Source organism: Paralichthys olivaceus, chromosome 7 (assembly GCF_024713975.1).
Source record: "Paralichthys olivaceus isolate ysfri-2021 chromosome 7, ASM2471397v2, whole genome shotgun sequence".
In the NCBI taxonomy this organism is placed as follows: domain Eukaryota; kingdom Metazoa; phylum Chordata; class Actinopteri; order Pleuronectiformes; family Paralichthyidae; genus Paralichthys; species Paralichthys olivaceus.
In genome coordinates this window covers 24,635,600-24,658,765 of record NC_091099.1, presented here as the reverse complement: position 1 = coordinate 24,658,765, position 23,166 = coordinate 24,635,600, and the positions used below count along the sequence as shown (strand labels likewise).

At 39.7% G+C, this 23,166-nt stretch overlaps 2 protein-coding genes across 9 annotated transcripts in view; one reads left to right on the top strand and one right to left on the bottom strand.

The window, feature by feature from the left end:
* Window positions 1-2,873, bottom strand: part of cep290 (centrosomal protein 290) — a 42,348-nt gene extending 39,475 nt beyond the window's left edge. For 6 of the 8 annotated variants that reach the window (XM_069527881.1, XM_069527886.1, XM_069527883.1 and 3 more), the window contains exons 1-6: window positions 2,284-2,539; window positions 1,517-1,594; window positions 1,330-1,399; window positions 1,189-1,235; window positions 535-669; window positions 97-150 (exon numbers count right to left, since the gene is read on the bottom strand). In XM_069527881.1, the coding sequence (XP_069383982.1) occupies window positions 97-150; window positions 535-669; window positions 1,189-1,235; window positions 1,330-1,399; window positions 1,517-1,594; window positions 2,284-2,388 (489 nt within the window). In that variant the 5' untranslated portion in view covers window positions 2,389-2,539. Of the gene's footprint in view, window positions 1-96; window positions 151-534; window positions 670-872; window positions 1,047-1,188; window positions 1,236-1,329; window positions 1,400-1,516; window positions 1,595-2,283 lie in introns of those variants that run through there. The other 2 variants (XM_069527884.1, XM_069527885.1) reach the window with 2 other exon arrangements.
* Window positions 2,867-22,364, top strand: tmtc3 (transmembrane O-mannosyltransferase targeting cadherins 3). The gene is made up of 14 exons (XM_020078884.2): window positions 2,867-3,160; window positions 3,872-4,085; window positions 4,399-4,617; window positions 7,708-7,807; window positions 8,824-8,939; window positions 9,286-9,458; window positions 12,693-12,945; window positions 14,086-14,234; window positions 14,573-14,693; window positions 14,876-14,987; window positions 15,985-16,088; window positions 16,783-16,952; window positions 17,704-17,930; window positions 19,528-22,364. The coding sequence occupies exons 2-14, from the start codon at window positions 3,897-3,899 to the stop codon at window positions 20,394-20,396; spliced, it is 2,802 nt and encodes a 933-aa protein (XP_019934443.1). The 5' UTR covers window positions 2,867-3,160; window positions 3,872-3,896; the 3' UTR covers window positions 20,397-22,364.
* The last annotated feature ends 802 nt before the right edge of the window (window positions 22,365-23,166 follow it).

Sequence of the window (23,166 nt, the reverse complement as noted above, 5' to 3'; positions counted from 1 at the left end):
GTCACACTATTTAATGAGTGAGGCTGAGATGATGAATGGAGAGATTGTTTCAGAAAGCTTTAGGATGTGTATGATGCAGTGCCAGCTGCTATATACCTCTCTTTTCAGCTTCCTGACCTCATCCTCAGCCTCCTCTGCTCGCACGAGCAACTGGAACAAAAAAAACACCATGTCACCACATTAGATGCATATTTAACAGCTGTTGCACACATTTGCACTGGGAGTATTCATAAATCCATCAATAATTGGAAACTGACAATAATGAATAATGTCTTGTAAAATGAGTGCACTTATAACTCAAATAACTACAATGTTATAAATACATGAGCCTCTAATTTTATCAAAATCAATATCTTATCATATAGTTTCTTAAAATATATAAGTAATAATTATGTGCGTATGGATATAACCCAATGGCACTATCTCTTCACAGAGCAACAAAAAATAAACGATCTAATTCTCAGTTGTAGGTCACCCAAAGACAAATCCATTGTCTAACACTACAGAGGGGAATTGTGGGTAACATGCTCACACCTCCTCGCTGGTTTTCTTCTCTTTGACCATTTCTTTATTCAAATGGATCAAGTCGTTCTCCTTTTGTGCAAGCTGGGTCTCAAGCTGCCGAATCTCATCTCTCAGAAAGCGGGTGTCTGGCCCGGTGCCGGTGTGCTGAGCCGTGTGGACGGGAAACAAGACATTACAAACACCCAGACAACCCCCACCAAGAAACCGCTTAGTCCTGCCTCAATCCGTCTACAATTATACCACATGTTAACACTGTCATTTGCAACGTCTTTAACAAGGATTAACTTTTTTCTTTGCAAAACAAATCATGGAAAGGCAAATTCTGACGATACACAAACCTTAATTACCAGGCAGAAACAGAAGTAATGGCTGTGAGCACACAAGGAATTAGCTATAATCTTCTTATGTGCTGTCTTCCAGTCACCACAACCAATCCCATTGAGGCCTGGGTTACACAATATGACTGACTCAAAGATTTGGCACTGTTGCCGGAAGTAAAGCAGCATGAAGGGTGATTACAAATGAATGTGTTTTCTTTTCAAATTTATACCAATGATCACCCTCAGTGGCTCAAGGAATAGCATACCGTGTAGCATGCAGTATGCAAACATATAGTTTACAGAGAAACAAAACTGGCAGGCAGAAAGACGTGTGGTGTGTTACCTTGCGTTCTTTTTCCAGTCTCAACACCTTGGCATGGAGTTCATTTACTATAGCACAGAAGTCACAGTCAATAATGTACATGGTAATGTTTCTTAGCAAAATTAAACATATGAAACATTTTGACTTTCTTTGTGCACTGACCAGTTTTAGCATGGTCTACCCCGGCGTCTTCAAGGAATTTGACAGAAACGGCAAGTTCCCCATTCTTCATCTAACAGGCAGAGTGAGAGAAAGGAAGAAATTGCTTCTTGAGATACATTGTGAATGCAAGCATGGTTGTTGATATAGGTGGTATAGATCAGTATATAGCAATAACAAGATTAAACACCTTGAGTATGGCCTGAAACGTTTGAAGGAGATGAAGAATGTTCTCAGGAGTTTTATTCTTCAGCTGCCAGTCTTCTGTCTAGGAAAAAAAAGTTAAAAAAGTGTTTAATTTTTTTGATTTTGTATTATTGTGTGATGCTCATTATGTGCCCAGCCTAAAACAGACACCATTATTAAGGGGGGAAATATAGAAAAAAAGAAACCAGTAGCAAAGTATTTAAATGAAACAACCATTACATTCATCATCAGTGCACCAGATCATTTCTGGAGTTTGAACAGGCCTATCACGTATATAGCTAGTCTTAACACATCATTACAATGGTGGTACAGAAGAAAATGGGATTCGCTTTCAACCTTTCAATGTGGAAAAATAGTTAAATGTAGAGGAAGAGCTTTGATAAAACAGGGACCAGGATGGATCCGAAACAAAAATCATGATGCATGACAGTGTTTCATGGAATCATCGAAGTTAGGATGACAGACAGCACTCACTTCTTTCATCTGCATTAACTTCAAGCGTGGCTTTATGCAAACGTAAGGCACACATCCACCGTGAGCACAGATGGAGGGGACAGGTCAAAGCAAAACTATCTGATGGCTTTATCTTGCAAGGAGGAATGAGTTATAACCTCCTGAACAGTAACCCTCGGGAGGGTCGTAATCTTTATTTGAGCAAGCATGGCACGTTTAAGAAGCCTGTGTGGTTAGGGTTAGACCGAGCACAAATGTGATGGGAAATGACAACTTGTGTGGAGTGTGGACTGTTACCATAACGAACATGTCGAAGACCTCGTCCACTTGGTCTTTACCACAGTCGAGGAGGGTCGCCGGGTCAATCCCCGTCACCTTGTCCCACTCAAGAGCAGCTGACATCTTGGTAATAACGTGTTTGTAGCGACTTAACCAACAACTGAGCAGACACCTCGGTGCTAACTAAGATGTCACTGTTAGCTGGTTAGCTAGGCCAGTGCAGTGAGGGAACATAGACCGTCTGTGTCTGGGAGATGAGACTCAACATACATGTGTGACGACGCTCAATGTAAAACACATTATTCCGGATCACGTCACGAGAGATTCAGCGATACAGCAACTCCACTCGTTCCCATTAACAACCTCAATAACATTGAGACGTTACAGCCAATCGCCCAGTATGATGTATGCTAGCTCTGTGAGATAAGGTAAACACAACGGACGGAGGACTTAGGCTACAGATAGAAAAACACTTCGACTGTGAACATCCATCCCGACACTTCCACGGAGTGATGCTCCGGCTGCTGCTAGGTTACAGCTGACAACAGTTAGCCGAAGAAGCTAAAGCTAAGGAAAACAGAGCTCGTAAAAAGCGAAGAGTGCACTCTCACGGGGGATGTTCACCGTAAAGGCACAGTGGATGTGACATTAATGGCGATGGCCCACGTTAAACTCGGTATTGGTCGTACACCCGCTCGGATTTTGAAAACAGCACCCAGACTTTTGACGCTAACATTTACCATGCGCGGTCACCTCTGCCCCGGAAGTGGTCGGGATGCAGCGTCTGCGCTAGCCTGCACAAAGTTGAATTCCGCTAAATGAATTGTGTTCTCGTGTGTGTGAAACCATTCCAAGTGTTTGTGAAATCACCCCTGCCTGTTCTGCTTAAGACACGGTGAGTGGGGGATTCAAGAATGACTTGAAAAAAAATACACCCATCTTAATCATTCGGCTGAGACCAAGCTAGTTAGCGTTAGCTGCTAAATTAGCTTTACTGTTAGCTCGCGCTGTGTTGCAGCAGTCACTTGAGAAAACAGAATATGCTTCTGGAGCCTCCTCGTAATGGTTCTGTGATCGACTGGTAGCGATGTCGATGTTATTCGTTCAACCAACGCCTGCAGTGAGAAACTATTCAGACCCTTCACTATTCGTTAGCAATGGTTTGGTCCCTTTGCTGTGACTGTGCTGGACCGGCTGCTGGACTACTTGACTCTTCAGCATGTAGCCCGACATTTGTTTTACCCTTTGCTTAGTGTTCCTGCAATCGTCTATATCTACATTTCCCGACTGGAATAATCTGCAATCCAAAGAGTATGTCAGAATAGCAAATTCGCTCTAAGAGAGGGGTTGACTGTGGCATCAGAGATTTTAAGTCATCATAACATAGGTGGAGGAAGCGAGGTCAGAGAAGCAATGGGGGATTTGGGAAAAGGTTTAAAGATGCTGCAAAAGTCATTTGAAGAGCTGCAGTGTTAGTCGGATTGACCTGTTTTGAAAGTATAAGTCCAAATTCATCATCATGACAAGGTGACTGTTGAACACATCTTGATGTCAGATAGTTTTGATTCATCACATGTCTTTTCTTACTCTTATTTTTCCCGGACAGTGATCAATGACGGCTTTGGTCAGCCATGGCTGCCGTGTCATGGAAGGAGATGCTACTTTTGACTGGACTGGTGGTGGGATGTTACTGGAACAGTCTGTCGTGCGGCTTTGCGTTTGATGATGTCTCTGCAATCCTCGACAACAAGGACCTGAGACCGTCAACGCCTGTCCGCAACCTTTTCCTCAATGATTTCTGGGGGACGCCCATGGCTGAGGTAAATTATGGTTCAGCACACACCACTGTACTTTATTAGTGAAGGCCTACTTTAAGTTAACAGTTTAAAAAACATTGTTGGTAAAAGCTCAAGTGATGTTTCTCTGTAATCTTTGGAGTGGGATGGGTTTATTTCCAGTTTGATATAGGTCAATTAAATGTACAATATATCTGTCCATTGAAACCTTAAAGTTTCCTCTTAAAATTAACTTGAATCACTCAAAAGCGTATCCAAACATTTGTCAGCTTTTATTGCCTCTCTTTTTTTGTCAACTTGTGTGCATATGTAAGCAAAAATATGTCTCCCACTACAGGAGAGGAGCCATAAATCGTACCGACCCCTCACCGTATTCACCTTCCGGCTGAACTACCTTTTCAGTGAGCTGAGCGCAGCTTCGTACCATCTGCTCAATGTGGTTTTACATGCTGTGGTGTGTGTGCTTTTCCTGCGAGTGTGCCGATTGTTCTTGGACAAGACGTTCAGCTTGGTAGCGGCTCTGCTGTTTGCTGTGCATCCCATTCATACCGAAGCTGTAAGTGTACTTTCAAAATATAATGCATGTTATTGAAAAAAAAACCCACCTTTGTGTTAAATTACTGACGTAGCTTGTAAATTAGAAGATTATTTTCTCCTGAAACTTCCACTGAAATGGTCTCATTAGTCAGGACTGGGATCCAACCAGCCTCCACTCCGAAACACAGGTTTGAACAAGCCTCTAAGCATTAAGTTACGATTGGTTAGTAATTTCAAAATAAAAGTGACCATCCTGTTAATGGGATGTCACATTTGTTCAGTTTGTAAATGCATGAATGAATTTATGAGACCTCAGAGTCTCACTCTGACAATATCAGGGAAATCTGATGTAGATTTTCAAAGTAAAAGTCCTTGGAAATATAATTCACTATTTTGGTTGTGGCAACAGAGAAGGAGATTCTTATAGCATTTGACAAAAATAACATGACAGAAAAGATTGCAGAGAGCAATAAGTTACTGCTCAGCCTACTTGTTTACTAGTCTTGTAACCGTTACAACAAACAGGGTTAGTCTACAAAATTACAGGTCTGGCACTTTTATGCGAAAAGGACGGCCTGGAAAGTCAAATTCCCAGCCCAGAGTTATTTTCCCAGTCCGCCCATGGTCCTCAATGTGATATATTCCATTAAAGTAATCTGTGAGCGATCCATTTGAAATGGAGTGAGAAATGAGAATCGAGCTTGTGATGTTTGTTGGACTTTTCCATTACACTAACAAGTGCGGCTTGGTGTCACCACTAAAAGACACTGTTTTCTTGTCAAAAGCTTTTTTTATTTCCAGGGTAGTTAAGTGTCCTCATTCAACTTCTTCAGTTTTAGCTAGAAAACACTGATCATTTATCTACAGCTTCAAGTGAGGCCCCTGTCTGAAATCCTTTTATCAAGTGAAGCCCCACCACACTGGAAAGATTAGGATTGTTGGAGAAATGCTCGGGCTGGGACATAATATCTACACTGTAAGCAGCCAACATTTGCCTTGCAGTTCCATTTTCCACACTATTAATTACTAGTGAGCTATTTGTCTGTTTAACCTTCACCGTCCACTTGAGCTTAATATGAACATCCATCTATGATTTTAGAACCAAATATTATATATATGAAGCCTGAAACTTACAGTGTAAAAGAGAGAACATGCATTCACTGAACAGGGGAGGAACTTATAATACATTGCAGTTGGACAGGTGGCTGTATTTCTGTCCTAATAAAGCTGGATGCATGTTTTATCCACAGTAGCACTTACTATGTCCTACCTTATCAACAACTAAATTCTATTGTATTTATATAATTGTCAAAAAATAATATAATGGGGACAAAGAGGTGAATCAACTGTCCACATAGAACGTTGTTGTATCCTGCCCCTTGTTGCCTGCTTGGGGGCTGTGAGCATACCTGATACCAGCTTCCCCTTCCGCATTGTGGACTGTGTTCATGTACTTGCAATGAAGTCACAAAGAGAGAAAGGCAACCACAGTGAAAGCAGTCATGATTTTAATCCCCTTCTCTTTGTACATCAGTGGTTATTAGGCCTCCATATCCGAAAATAAAAGTTGCTTTGAGCTGCATTTGATTCTTTAAATATTTCTTATTTTAAAAACTTTGAGATTCTTCTTGAAATTGAAATGTATTTAAATCATGGATGTTATCAAGATCATGCAGTTGTTGGAACTTGTACAGAAACCAAAAACCTTTTCGTTGTTGTTGATCTTTTGATGTTAATCTCAGTCTCTTCTGTATAGGGCCTGTCTGAATAGCTTCTTCCCCAATTAGGACTTGTAATTCATCCTATTCAGTGTAGCTGAACTGATGACCAGGCAGGACCTGACCAGAGCAGAAAAACAAAGACAACATTCTGTTTCTTGGGGTGGAGTGCTACTGTTACACAGCATGCACCACTGCGCCAATCTTCCTCATGGCGTTCTCTAGTCTATGCAGAGTCCCCGAGACTTCTTAAATGGAAACAATTTGCCTCACAAATGAGCCCTTAGAGTTAGTCCAGCAACTGTCCTTTATGTTATCGCTGTCTGGAATCTCTCTCTGAACGGATCATTTGTTTTTGAGTTATGCTCCAAGCACTGAAGGTTCCTTCATGATAAGTTCTTACAAAGAGTCTCTGTGTGTCACCATGGCTCCCTCTGTGTTTTTTTTATGGTTATCTGTCTTTTTGAATGGAAACTTCAGTGTTTTTTAGTATCTCCAAGTACCTTCACATACAAATTATTTAGTGTACTCCACCAAAGTGTCTTAATGCTCTAAAATCTCATTATGGGAACGCACTAACTGAAAGCAGCAAACCAATGGCTGTGTAGTCGGCTTTCATATCACTGTGCTGAATTAGTTTTGATAGACTGTCAAGACAAGTCTGTTGGCAGATGTTGAACTGAATGTTCCTCAGATTTCATCCTTAGCTTTCCATGGCACTGTTGAGAACTAGTATTAACCAGTAATCTGATCACATATGATCAGATTGTCACTTAGATCACATTTAGAGGTGCCATGTGGCCTGGGCCACACATGGAGTGCCTACTCAGCTGACCTCAGTCCGCTGACCCCAATGAACCCCAAAATATTTTGTATGTGTTTCACATAAGTTGATTGTATTTGTGGCCACCAGCTCTCTCTCTCTCTCGCGCTTGCTCGTTGGTTCGTTCATCATGTGACCCATACCAATGAATTACAGTGGTAAATTATTAGAATGTTGTTTCTTCCACATGAGGGCAGTCCTCATTTACACAAATGACAGACAATGCTTTCAGAGAGGCTACTTTACGGAGATATATATGCGCTTGTGATCTGCTGAGATGATTGATGTCAATCATCCTGTTTTAACAGCTGGATTCAAGGGCTTTAACATTCAGACTATAGTTGCTACCAACTGTAGACATATGTCTGACGATTTCAAAAAGACCAGAACAGATCATTATTCTGTATATTGGTTAACTCAAGGTGTATCTGGAATTTCCTATTGCAGGGACAGATTTTATCGTTGACATTTTCCTACAGCTTAAGCAAAGTAAATCTGGTGAATTTGAAGAATATTGAATCTGTATAAAAGGACTGACATACTGATTGCTGTCTCGTTTTATTATCAGGTGACAGGTGTGGTTGGCAGAGCTGAACTTCTCTCTTCAATCTTCCTCCTGGCTGCTTTCCTGGCCTACACTAAATCAACAGGTGCAGACCACTCCATTGGTAAGTCTAATGCTGCTCACCAGTCTCTCACTTATCTATGAACTATCTACAAGACTTACATGGTTCGTGTTTTTATCCATGTGCCCTTCTGGGAAAACATTTTGAGGCAGAAAAGCAAATCTGAAATTCCAACATGTGACTGTAGGTCATGAGTGATCTCTGATGTTTTAGCAGTCTTCCTCATTCTTTAAAAAGCAAAAAAAAAACTGAGGATGTTTCTGGCAACTGGAGTGGTTTGGATATTATCAAACATTTGGCTCATAGGACAATTTCTCAGGACTGAAGGCCAATTCATTTTTCATTTTGAATTGTTTATATTAGGGATTCTGTGCTTTAAAGAGATTAATTAAAGTAGAATATATTTGACCCACTTGTCAGGGTGTTTCCTGTTCTTAATGTTTTAAATTTGTATGCAGTTGTAACTGAATACCCCTAAAGTTTTGACTTTGAAGCATCAGTGAGAATTGCAAGCAAATATTTGAAACAAGGACAAATATCTTACTTTTTCAGTTACGAGGCAGAGCACTGATTTGATTTGCCAAACTCATAGTGGATTTGTTATATGCCAGTTTCCTCTGGCATGTCTGGCACTCAACTATTTAAATTCAATTTGAAAGTTACACGTATTCCAGACGCTTTACTTTTTGACATCTTCCTGGCATTGTTGTAATTTGTAAGTCTGTCTCCCCTTAAAAAAAACAATGAGATGGCTAAACTGTTATTTTCTAATGTCTTCAAACATATAAGGCCTTTTACATTCCTTGACTGTTATTTCTTGTTACTCATCAACCAACATTTACACACAAACCTATGTAAAATAAGCTGAACAGACCGATAAGGTAAACCTTGAAATTATTTGGTTTATTTATATTTATATGGTCTGTTAAGTAGAATCACCTGTTAATCATGTGCACTGTTCCGCAGGCACCTGAAACCTCTTTTTCAGCTGTGTACAAATTCAAATGCTTGTTTTATATAGGTTTTCTGTACTTTATGTATATTGTTCTTTTCTTCAGTTTGGGCTCCCATCGCTTTGACGGTTGTTTTAGTGGCTGCAGCAACACTGTGTAAAGAGCAGGGAGTCACTGTCGTTGGCATCTGCTGTGTCCATGAAGTGTTTGTTGCACAAGGGGTAAGGCTCCTTAATCTTGGTTACTCCTCGTTCCTGTTGGTCATAAGCTGACTAAGTATATATAAATAGTTACATATAGTATATATAGTTAGGTACTGAAAAGGGGAATCAATCAGGTCACGGATTAAATGTGTGACATATATATATTACACATTTAATCCGTATATATACACACACACACACACACACAAAGACATTAATAGACAGACATTCATATTTAACATCTTTTTTTGACTATAGTTCCATAATAGCAAGGCAAATTGCATTTTGAAGTATAAAAGACAAGTGCACACACACTGTTGAATTGACTTTTCTTTCTTGCTTTTATTCTAAATGCTTCTCTTAGTTTACCCTGCCCATGCTGTTGGACATGCTGCGGCAAGTTGTGCAGGGTAAAGATGGTTTCCCCTATGCTGTCCTGCAAACTCTGCTGAAGCTCATTGTCCTCATCATCAGCACCCTGCTGCTTGTCATCATCAGGGTCCAAGTCATCCAGTCGCAGCTTCCTGTCTTCACCAGGTGGGCAGCAACAAATTGTTGCTTCAATTGCAAATCTCTCTTATGACATATAAAGCAATTTCTCCTGGTTTGTTAAAGAGTTTTTTTTCTTGCAATATCAGGCATTGATCTTACACTGGAAGTGAGCTATTTCACATATTATAACTCTGAACTTTGTGATGGGATTATTTTTAGGATGAATGTTTTGCATCATTGTGAAATCCTCTAGCTCTTCAGCTGCTGCAATTTTCTGGACAAAATGAAACATTTGTAGATGGTAGGCATTGTAATACAGTCAAAGTCATGGTTCTGAATGTAAATGGATTGCAGGATTATAAACAGACATTACACACTTATTTGCGATTATGTAATAGTTTACAAAATGTCTGTTTATTTGATTAAAGTAGAAAATCTTCCCATGGCTTCTGACTTCCTGCAGCTGATGGATGTGACTAACTGACCTACACTTATTTTGTAGTGCAGAGAGCTCTGCATTAATACACACATTGTACATTTGCATTGTAGCTGATTTTATTCGGTGACTTGATCTCCAGAGTTTACAAGAAGCAGTTGTATGGAGTTCAAAAGCCAATGCCACAACAACCTAACAAGCACAAAAAATATATTCCCTGTAATCCCCTTATACCATAATAAAATAAGATACCATGTTTTCAAACCTCATTTATACTGGACAAAGGTGTAATGAACGTAACTCGTTACTCTTACTCAGACTGATTACATGCTTTTTGCGGCGCGAGTAGCGATTTCCTGAAACGCTTGTTACAGCAATTCAGTTACATTTTCATTTGCTACTGGATAGAATCAAGATATTCAGCTGAATCAAAAAAAAGATCATGGTTATTTTGAAAGATTTCATACTTACATTTAAGTATCACAACCACAGCGGTTGCCATGTTGAGTCACTTCAATGTCCTGTGGGACTGCCTGCTGGATTTTCAAGACATCTGGTGTGATCCTGATTGACCTGATTGTAATTTGGTGGTCAAAGGTCAAGGTCACTTTATATATACACACCTTATATGAATCTGGAAAACAAATGATTTTCGTTTTGTAATCTGTATATGTGACCAGTTAGAAAGCTATGCCAGTGGCCAAATGTTAACACTTTTATTGGATTAAATATTTATTGCACATAAACTATTATGAAATAGTTTCTTCAGGATGCCACACAGACACAAACGAGTGGCTTTTCCTTGAAAAGATAAAATTCCAGACAATTAACCACAATGCACTAATCCCCTTCATATAATCCTAAAGCTGTCTCCAGATTGTCTCAGAGAAATTCTTTGCTCGAACCATAACACGACTACATATTTAGATAATCGTCTTTCCAGTTGTGATTCATTTCCAAAGCAAAATAATTTGGGACTGTCAATTGTACCAGAGCAGTTGAGATACATAGGGGCGGGAGGTGCCTATCGTAAACATCAAAGAGAGAGAGATCATGAGAAAAGGATGTGGGGATGTCACATAACAGCTGTATAGACTAAACATGTTCACTGTGACTGCAGGATAAACAGAAACACAGTCTTCATTCACATTTTAGATTATATGTTTTTGTTGCCCAAGCCTTCACCAGATAGGATAAATATAAAAATGTTTGAGTGATTGCAGTTGTTATTTTGCTCTGCTGGTGACAACTTGGTTAGTTGGTTGTCCATCTGAAATTGGTGCAGGCAAAATATTACATCATAATTTATATTGATACTTGCCATGGACAAAATCAAGGTCAATAGCGGATGAATCCAAATGTTTAAGCTGACCCGAGATGCATGTATATCCCTTAGCAAACTGTCATAACAACAGATAATGTGTGTATTTAAGTGCACTGACTCATTTTGCTTGACTAAAGGGAAAACGGCATTGATCTTGCTAAACATTGAGATCTCATCGCTTAACTGGTGTTCTGGGGATTATGGTTGTTATGAGGAGCTTTGGGGACTAACTGTGATGATGATGATGAGAGGATGAGGGTATCCTTTACCAGATTAAATGTAAAAAATGTAAACAGTAAAATGCATTATTCAGATGCAGTCAACGGATAAATAGCCATAAATACTGAATGTCACGCAGCTGTGATGTGTTGTGGTGAGTCTGTCCCCACTTTCAAAAAACTATTTCAACAAGGATATCTTGTTGTAAAACGTAATACAAAACCACATATTTTGGATTATTGTTGTATTAAACCAGATGCAACCAGCAAAATGCTCTAACACTACTGTTTTTTGTAGCATTGGAAACTACACCATGCTGCCAAGCACACTATGCTTTCTGCAAGAGTAACAGCTCTGACAATACCATTGGACAAGCCCCATTTTACATCCCAAAATCCTTGGGTGCTTTTGCCAAAACTAGAAGTTTAGCGCATTGGCTGAGTCTAGATATCTTACAAAAAGATATGTCTTTTCAAGTTGGGGAAAAGAAGTCTTTCAAGGTCGTTCAAAACTTTTGATAAGCAATTCAAGCTTTGCTGGCAGTAATATTTTCTTAAAACTGTCATGCCAGATCTCTAAAATAAGCTAGAGGGGTGCATTCCTCAGCCAAGTTTTTTCCCTTTAATTATCTAGAATTTGGTGACCCACCATATTCTAATTTGTCCTGCCACACAATGAACATTCTTTATACTCCTCATCTTTCATAATAATAAGAAATCTCTGAATTGGTGTTTTGCTCCGTTGCTGCATTCAATAGCTGTATGCAGTGCTATTTGCCATCTGCTGTGCCAGGCTATCGTCTTCACAGTCTCAGCTTCAGTTGAGTGATTACCTGGAAGTGGCATGCATTACAGTTCTCTCCCTCTCTCTCTCACGCAAGAACGTATCATTCACTCTTTAGTTTGTTTGTCTTTTGGAATCTGTTGCGCGTCAGAGCACATACACATGCACGCGACTTCCACAATCGAATGAGTACTTTCGGAAACGCTGCAGAGAAAGTGAGACAAAATTCCTGGATCCATCCAATTATTCGGACCCATACGACATTCATCCTAGTGTCATGGTAATCCGTACAGTGGTTTTTGTATAATTCTGCTCACGGACAGTAAAACAAAACAGAAATATAACCTCCTTGGTAGAGGAAATAAAGATTTATTTTAGCATCATTTTTGAAATCATTATTGTCTTCTATAGTCTTACCCTTTTTCCTCACAGTATTCCATAATGCACATTTTTTTGTCTCCTGCCCCTCCCCGCGTAATTGGTAGAATAATTTTTTTTCTCCTGTTTCCTCTTGCAGATTTGATAACCCAGCGGCAGTCAGCCCCACTCCAACTAGACAACTGACTTTCAACTACTTACTTCCTGTCAATGCATGGCTTCTGCTGAATCCCTCAGAGCTTTGCTGCGACTGGACCATGGGCACCATCCCTCTGGTGGAGTCACTTCTAGATCTCCGTAACCTGGCAACACTCGTCTTCTACACCTTTCTTGTCGTGTTGGCCTATTACAGCCTGCGCAACAGACACAGCTCTGCCAAGACTGTCATCATGGTGAGAGGAAGACCTCAGTGCATTTTGATGGTGGTTACAATTAACATATGGTTAAAGGTCACTGTTTGTTTATTGTGTGAAGAAACGTTCATAAAAACATGATAAAAGAGAGTCAGATGTGTAAAAGCTGTATTGTGAACGGAAGACAGAGTCCTGCCCCAGATATCCACTGTCTACACCAGAATCAAAGGAGCGTCCAGTATTTGTCACTAGATATTACATTTGGACTTCCACTTTGTAGCTCCCCTTTTCTTTAACTTAGGTACATGGGTATATTCACTCCAAACTACTCAGATTGGGCTGAACAGCTTCACTTGATATAAATAACTTGGAAATGAATGTGTGAAATGGCTTTTATTTAAGCCATCAAATAGAGTAGTTTCTCATGTTGACCAGTCAAAGTTCAACAGAAACGGCAGATAATGATACTATTTAACTTAATTGGGTTTTCGATTAGCCAATGCAAAAATTGCCCATCTGCTTGAGACAAATGTTTTACCGTAGCTTGTACGCTCTTCACATAATTATCTTTATTATCTTTTTAAATATATATATATATAAATTACTTTAAATCAAGCAAGCGAATTAAATAAGATAACAAATATAAGGTTATAACTACCAGCACAAATGATAAGAGATAAAACATAAGGAATAAATGAGTGCTCATTGTGGCACGCAGAAACAAATTAGCATCTGTTGTGCAACAGGGTCGTGTACATAAAGGTCAGTAAACTTCCAAGCAGTATTGCTTTTAGCTTTGGATTCAGAAAAGGGCACCACAAATCACTACAAACTAAACTCAATTATGACGTTTGAAGTGTTTACTCTGGTTTGCTAATAGCATTGTGGAATATATTGCATAAGATCACTGCATCAACCTACTTGGCATCACTGCAAGTCCACCATCTGTCTGAAATTTTTTTGATAAGAGTTTTTATTCCTGGGGGAACCTTCTCTGGAGTGCCTTTTAATACCTACAATATGGTGGCTGCTTGCAGTGCACTAGGCCACACATTATCTACAACAAAGAGTGGCTAGGGCTTTCACCATAGCTAACAACTGCTAGAATCCACTGTTGCCTAATTGCATTCAGTCGTGGCTAACATGGACTGAAGTAATAATGTTTTCTCTTTCACTTAGGCCCTGTCTTTGATCGTCCTTCCTTTTATTCCTGCATCCAATCTCTTCTTCCCTGTGGGTTTCGTTGTGGCAGAGAGGGTACTTTATGTGCCCAGTATGGGCTTCTGTGTTCTTGTTGCACACGGGTTCAAGATTATCTCGCATAAAGGGTGAGTCCTCGTCCAAAGTTATGATTCCTTTTAATTCCATATGATGTTAAAACGTGCAAACAACTATAATTTGTCAGTTGTGCAAACACTAATAACTAAATTCTTGCAACCTTGTGCCTCAGGAAATCATGAAAACTGTATCTGTTGTATCTATTTTTTCACTAAGCAGTTGTTGCTACAATGTTAATGTTGCCCTTTATTTTCTAAAATGAGATGCAGACATTATTGCATACAAACAAAGTAAAAGCTATTGATATAAAGTTCATGGTGCACCCTTCTACTGCTCATGCTCTCAAATAATGCATTTGAAAAACTTTCATTCACATTTTCCTTTGCAGTCACTTGAAGAAGATGTCCTGGTTGATGATTGGAGTGCTTTTAACTACACATGCAGTGAAAACCTTCAACAGGAATTGGGACTGGGAGTCAGAATATACTCTGTTCACCTCTGCCCTTAAGGTAAGATCCAAGGAATCCAAAGTTATGACATGGCTTTAATGACCTTATGAAATGTCTATAAGATCTGAATAAACAATCTAACAAAAGACTCGTCTTTTCTATATGATAACGATGTGTCAGGGTTTTTTTTGTTTTTTTAAACAAAACAAAGACAATCATTATGTTCCTGTCTGTGTCCTCAGGTCAACAAGAACAATGCCAAGTTGTGGAACAATGTTGGCCATGCTCTAGAGAATCAAAATAATTATGCAAAGGCTTTGCAGTATTTTCTCCAGGCTACTCGTGTCCAGCCAGGTAAGAAACGTAAACCAAGTATTCATAAATGATTACACTGTTTTGCCATTTGGGTATCACACGTAATCAAAACCATTCAACTACTTACCTCTGCCACGAGGTAAGTAGTTGAATTGTTGTCTGAATGGTTGTCTGTTGTCTTGTCAGTTAGCAGGATTATGCAAAAAGCTACTGAACTGATTTGTATGAAAATTGTGAGGTATGTTGTTAGCCTTGGCGGAGGTATAAAGCCTTGCAGTGAGAGAAACTGCTTAACAAAACTACACATTGTCCTAAGATAACATGTACCTTTATTATTATACACAAAATTTGTGTGCAGTTTGTCCATTCTTTGTAATATATTGAGTACACGGGCAGCAAGTGCAGTCTAATGGCTGATGGCACAAAGGAGCCACGCTTTGAGGCACAAGGCTGGATGAGTCTGTGGCTGAACCTGCTCCCGAGCTGCCTCAGTTCAGCAAAGAGGGGTTGTCCATGATGGCTTTTAGTTTTCCTCTCATCCTCATCTCAAAATGGCTGGCATAATGTATTTTAAAGTAATTCTGATAGTTTTCACCCTCCATACCTTCTAGATGTAGTACAGAAGTGATCAAAATTGTATCTTTATAACTCAGTTTTTTACAGTAGAATAACACTGCCGCCCTGCAAACTGCCTTTAGTCAGAGTGTGAAGCTACATCATAAGTGAGGCAATCTCACATAGCAGGTAGCTCAACACCCAAGATTAACGATGGAGCACAACCCAGTAATGATTTCCTGCTATGTTTATCATGAAGCATATTTGGATTTGACCTTTCAACACCCTTCCTTTCTTCTAAAAACAGAGTTGTTTTTCTGTCTTTAATGCACCATTTTGTTGTGTTTGTCAGTATTATGCTTATCAGTAGTTGGGTAATTTGTGGAATGTTAATGCAAAGTACAGAGGGAGAAACAGGGTCATGCTAGGTAAAAAAATCTCCTTTTTTGCCTCTTCTCATGCTATGTACAATTGTTTGCAGATGACATTGGTGCTCACATGAATGTTGGAAGAACCTACAAAAACTTGAACAAGTCCAAAGAGGCAGAAGATGCCTACTTGGTTGCCAAATCCCTCATGCCACAGGTATCTCATCATGTTCACTCAGGCAAAGCAACAACTCTTAATCATTTTCTTGCTTCCATCTGTGCACTATATATTCATGCTATGGAAGTGAGGTTTTTCATATGTAGGGTGTAACACCTAGCGGCAGTGCATCACATGATTTACAGATCAGAATTTCAGTTTTGCTTATCCATTTCCTCAGAATAATACCTCTTTGAGCAGCTGAGTGTTCTATAGCCACAAGATGTGTTGGTTTATGTTTCTCTAGAACTGTGCCTGTCCTCACTTGTCTTTACTTCTTTTTTTTTTAAATGTGGGTGTAGGTATATGTCTGTCATCAATCTTGGCCACTAACTTGAATCAGCTCAACTGGCACATGCCACAGCCAACTGCAATTTATTATACACCTATGAGCTAGCTTTGATGTGCACCTGTTGGATATCAAATTGTATTAAAAATATGTAAGAAGCAGCTCCCACTTCACTTCCCTTATATTTATCTTACTTCAATCTAAAATACAAGTGTAAGGATATAGCAACTGATATTAACATCTGGCTCCCATTAGCACCAAGACTCCAGCTATAGAAACAGTGGTCATAGTCATGGCGGTTAAAGTTACAAAGCACATTAACATTGTCATCATTTGTCTTTCCGTTAAAACCACTGTAATTTTCAGACTACAGTCAGACTAATGAATTCTCTCGCCACACATTAGGTTATTCCTGGTAAGAAGTATGCGACTCGCGTGGCTCCTAACCATCTGAACGTTTACATAAACCTGGCCAATCTGATTCGGGCCAACGAATCACGCCTAGAAGAGGCCGACCAGCTCTACCGACAAGCAATCAGCATGAGACCAGACTTCAAACAAGCATACATCAGCAGGCAAGATTTCCTACTTTGTACCCATCGCATTATATAACAGCCTTTGTTGTGTCTATACATACATGTACACACAATTACAATAACGTAAAATATTGAGTCTGTTCTCCACCATTATTTCAGATGTCAAACGATTGGTTCAAAACCCAAGAAATTGCACATACTTGAATTTAAATTCAGTCCCCTTCTCCTCCAACAGGAGCTTCTGTAATGATACTTTACCGCCTACATTAAGTCTTGGACCAGCAGTTGTTCCTCAGTAACTAGATCTATTTTTTTTTTTTATTGCCTTTCTACTATGAAATAAGTTCTGTAGTTTTTCTAGGTTCTCACTTTGCATAAAGTTCATTCACTTTGTTACGATGCCATCTTTTGAAATCATTTAAATTAATTCTCCCATCATCTATAAATGCTCAATATTCAATAATGATAAAAAAACTGAATTATAAAAACAATACATTTGCATATTTGTTTAAAAAAAAAGGAGAAATGGAAATATCACATTGTTGTTAGTATTCAGACCTTTTGCTGTGATGAATGAAATGTATCCATATTCTTTTAATCTTAAGGGCATTTCTACACTTTGATTGGAGTCCACTGTTGGTAAATGCAAGGTTTCATTGGAAAAAACTAAGCCATTGCATCAGACTAGTCTCTCAGTGGATGGGTTTTACAGAACATCATCCCATCATGTAAAATAATTGTCAATCAAAGACTTCTGTGACTTGATTTTTTGAATTTGGTTTTGACCCAGAGGGGAGCTCCTGCTGAAGATGAACAAGCTTACAGAGGCCCGGGACGCCTACCTTCGAGCCTTGGAGCTTGATCGTGCCAATGCTGACCTGTGGTACAATCTGGCTATCGTCAACATTGAAATGAAGGACCCATCAGAGGCCCTGAAGAACTTCAACCACGCCCTGGAGCTAAACCCACGCCACAAGCTGGCTCTCTTTAACTCAGCACTTCTCATGCAGGAGTCAGGTGAGTCAGGTCTGCAGTGACGGAGTGAATAGTTTAACTCAAATCCAGTCTCCAGCTGGAGTACTTGATAGTACTCCCAATGAAAAGGATTATTTGCTCTCCTTTAAAGTCTTGTAATGTCAACTTCATATTCACCTTTAGGGTGTAGCCAGGTTCTCAAGAATTGGCCTTTGTGCTCCAATGAACCCTGCGTGCACTGAGTTAGTGGCCAAGTTTCTGTCAGGTAAAACTTCAGCGATGTGTAAAAACAACTAAATAAACAAAGAGGTGAGTCATTTCAGTAGAAGATTTCCAGGAGCTTGTTTTCTATCACTCTCACTCTGAGACCAGTCAATCTTTGATATAATGTAATCTCAGGTGTAAATGTTTGCTTTAGAGTGGCACTTGATTCATTACACCCACTAAAAAGAGACAGTTGCTGATTTAGTCTTTTTAAATATTGCTCAAGTGGTTCTATATTTGTCATTCATGCATCATGCTTGCCCTCCAGATTGTAGCAAACATGGAGTTGTCACATTCTTTTAATGATTCTCTCCACTCGCAGTCCTGTCAACACACAGTTCTTTTGTTTGTTCTTCCTCAAGTCCTGAAATGACTTTAGCTTGGTTGATGAATGAAATGCAGGATTGTCACAGATTTTCAGTGTGAATGAAGAACACATGTAGAAAATCACACATACAGTTCATATGATTAGATTTTTTACATTTTCATTGTGTTCTCCAGTAGCTCAGCTTTGTGTAGGCCATTGTTAATACTCAGCTATCTCTCAGATGACAAATCAGATGACAAATAAAGTTCAACAAAGGGTCACTTGTAAGCTGCAGCCCTACACACTTTCTACAGCGCAGCTCTAATGGACAAACATACACATGCTTTGCAGAAACTCTTTTAATAATTATTAGGCTCGATTCTTTGTCACCCAATTCTTATAATCGTTTCTAGTATTCTAGTGGTCTGTGGTGTATGATGAAAATGATTTTATCCTCATTCCTAATTCATCTCCCTACTAATCTACTGTATGTGTTCACCTCTTTTATTATCCTACAAATTGCCTGCACCTATTATGGAGGTTTTCTGTTTTTGAATTTCTCAACTAAAACGGAATCAGGTTCTGAACAAAAGGCAGATTTGCATGTATGTTTTTCCCCCTTCACTGTAATGGGCGCTGCATCATTGGACCCTGTTCTTCGAGATCATGCTTTGGCCTTACCTTTGACCTGAACAGTAACATTTACCCAAACTCAGACGTAACTTATCTCTAGACAATGTAGATTAATATCAGTGGTCGAGAGGGAATAGGTCTGTCCAAAAATTAAGTTCAAATGAAGCGTCAACAACACGCACACTCGCTTGCAGTGGGATCTGGCAGGAGCCTCTGACATTTACGTTCTTGCGTACAGGCACACCAGAAAACGTCAGGAGATTAATCCAGAGTTCACAGCATGTGTAAAAGCAGTTGTATTGACTGTTAACTGTACTAAACTGTTAATATTAATTTTCCCTCCATGATCAACAAATTTCATATAATACATAGTCCCTAGAAGTGGATTATAAAGATAAATGTGTCATTATTCTGTGCGTCTGCTTTCTTTGACAGGTGAGCCAAAGTTCTGGCCCGAGGCTAACCGTCGATTCCTCACCTATGTGGAGGAGGAGCCTGAAGATGCCAATGGCTACTTCAACCTTGGTATGCTAGCAATGGATGCCAATGAAAATGCAGCAGCTGAAAGATGGATGCGCAAAGCCATCAGTTTGCAGGCCGGCTTCCGAAGTGCCCTGTTTAACCTGGCGTTGCTTTACTCTCAGTCCAAACGTGAGATTAATGCACTGCCTGTGTTGGATGAACTCCTGCGCCACCACCCGGAGCACATCAAGGGTCTAATTTTGAAGGGCGACATCCTCATGAACCACAAGAAGGATACAAGTGGAGCCAAAGCCTGCTTCGAGCGCATTTTACACATGGACCCCACCAATGTGCAAGGCAAGCACAATTTGTGCGTGGTCTACTTTGAGGAGCGTGACCTGCCACGGGCCGAGCGCTGCCTGGAGGAAACACTGGCCCTGGCACCAAACGAGGAGTATGTGCGTCGTCACTTGAGCATTGTGCGCAGTAAAATGGCTGCCATGAGCTCAGCCGGGCATCCGCTTACTTCAGCAGAGGGAGCCACTGTGACAGCCAAGGAGGAAGAGCTGAGCAAAGTTAAGGAAGTGATGGAGGAGGTTGCTGAGGGTGGGGAGGAAGGGAGGGGTGTCGATGCTGTTGGAAATGGGGCTGTTGAGAAGAATGTGCGGAAATCCGCTGTAGAAGGCCTCGGCGGTGTGGATAAATCTGAGTCTTTGGACAATAGCCAGTCTGACAAGCGGACTAAGGGTAAGTCCACTAAAGAGATTAAAGATATAGAGAAAAAAAGAGCAGCTGCCTTGAAGAGACTAGAGGAGATTGAGCGCATATTAAGCGGTGATTGACATTTTTGTTTATAGCTGGACTACTTTTATAGAGCTCTTTACTCATTCTTAATCAATTGCCATTTTATTTGATTTAATCATGCAGGGCCGCTCAGCATGATCTTGTTGTTCTAACAGTGATTGTGTAAAGAAGGGACATGCACATGAAACTAATAATAATAAGCACAAAGCCAATTTGGGATAATCTATTTAAAGCTTAAGGCATATGTAGATGCCAGTGTGTGTGCGCTCGATATGAATGTGATCTTGCATATCACAGGTCTCCAGCAGTAATACGTATTTGTTTTGTTTTTTCAAATGTGTAGTCATTGTTTATCACTGGATTTTTTATTTTCTTTTTTTTTTCACTAAGATGTGACTCACTCCTGTGTTATTGTCTTTAAAAACAGAATGATTGTATCATGGACAATTAAAGGAAATGATGTGTTCCCCAGATTTCCTCAAGGCAGGATAATATCTGCAGTCTGTGCCTCTAAATAACCCAAACCACACTGTGAGCAAAATAACCCATCACACTACATGAACTCCAGGCTGATGATCAATTTCAATGTCTGCAAATCTTTATTGATCTTTCCTGCCACTTCCTGTCGACTACATCATCAGCCTGCACGCTCACAGATGCCCTCACTTCAAAATTTCATTTTGATCCCATCTAAAGACTATTATCTCATTCCCTTTGTCACATTACCCCCTAAACTCAGACACAGCAGCCTTATTGTGTTTTTTCCCCGTGAATGTTTTCTTTTTCTCCGTAAACTGTCCCACACAAAAGTCTTTGACCTGGAAAACGCCCATTTTATGTGACCGCCAACAATGATGTACTCTCATCTTCAGCGTCAGGCTTCATCATGTGTTCTTCATTTTCCTCCCACTTCACAGGAGGAATTTTTACAGCACATTTGTAGAAAACAGATCTCCTCCTTCATCCCGCTCCACAGTAGCAATGATGTTTTATCGTACTGGTACTAAAATATCATTTGGATGTTCCACATTTTCAAGTTTTTGTAGTGTCCTTTGTATTCACTTTCGTCAGTATTATCACTATTATCACTACAATAAATACTCAGCGTCTCTCTGTAGTCACTTCCAAAAGCTGTGTCCAAGTACACAAATTAAAACTTGAAAAAAAACTCAGAACTTCACAAATCCTTCCTGTTTCTGTTTTTCGCTGGCTTCTCTCGTCTGTCACGGCAACTCTGAGTATTCTGATCGAAAGAATTTGCAGAAAGAGGCCAACGACTGATCAAAAGAATTTAGGTATTGCACAAATAGTGTGTAGCAGAGCCCCGATGGTCATGAACTTAACATGAGCAGACCTGTGACTAGCTGTGACGCAGGTCAGCTGTGTTCAGCTCATCACACCCATTACAAAGCAAAGTGAGTAGGACTGTCTCTTCCTTGTGAGCTGCTGTGAATGTCTTCACAGCTCCCATGATGTTCCCGTTTTCGCTTCACAGTGCAATAATTCGTTTTCAGCTCAGTGCAATTCTTGGAAGTGGAGTTGAGGAAAAAACACTAATCACTGTAATTTAGGAGCACTGTGGTGATACTTAGGAGCCTTGCTATGCATTGAACATGTTAAGCCCTGAAATATAATGTACATATATTTACATTGATCTTTTTATCCAGTGTTATTTATTGTTTTTCATATGCACTGCAAATGCTGTAGCTGATTTTGTTTACCAATGACGGTATGCTTTAAATCAATGGTGCATTGCTTTGTCTCATTTTTCCTATTTACTGTCACTTGCAAAACATGTCATAGATGTTTGGAATATTCAGTCAGACAGTCTGCCCCAAAAGGAGGAACAGCTTTGTAAGAGGAAGCTTTGGGTTTGCAACATATTCTTCTTCATGGCATTTTGCTGAGTGAATGATTTTTTTGTACGATTTAAGATTTTTGTTTTTTATGCAATAACCCTTGGTGGTGGGGGTCTAGGTTATTAAATAAAGTGAGGTGACAACTCATCACTTTTGTCCTACTGTGTCTGTTGGCAATATGCAGTCATGGCCTTCCTGTTTGTAGCTGCAGATATATCATGTAATGTGGATCATTTCATAACAGTCATATCGTGCCATCCCTCTGCAGGATGTCAAGCCCAGCACCAATCTAATTTTACGTCCCAAATTGAGTTCCAAATTGAAATCCAATGTACCAAAAGTATGCTAACATTTGTGTCTCTGACCAATTAAATTCAGGATGTAATGTTATTTATAAATACACACAGCATCTTATACAACGACATACATCAGAAGGATTTCCGGCCCTGGTGAGGACATGTGCAGAAAAGTAGGGTGTGTTTGTTACAAACAGAAAGAAGTAGTGTAGTACTGCTCATGGATGTGGAGCTTGAAAGACGCACAACTAAATGAAACTGAAACAAATGATAAAAACATGTTCCCACACGGTATCCTAACTATGCAGGTGATACAATGAAAGTGAACTTACTTTAGTTTGTGGTGCTTGCAACGGAAACATTTCTGAAGAACCAGTATAATTCTGTATAATACAGGTTAATAATAATAGTAATAATACAGTAGGGTTTATTTTGTCTGTAGAAAGTAGTTTCTCTAAAAAAAATCCATAAAATTAAATCAAACAATTAATTCTGCGATAAAAGAAAATAACCAAACAGTAGACCAGTTCCTCAGGGTGATTCCCTCTATCTTTGTGCCTTTCATGTCCATTGACTATTAAAGACAGACAACATGGTTTCACTTACTGGTGTGCCACCTTTGCGATTTTCATTTGGATCCAATATCTGTGTAA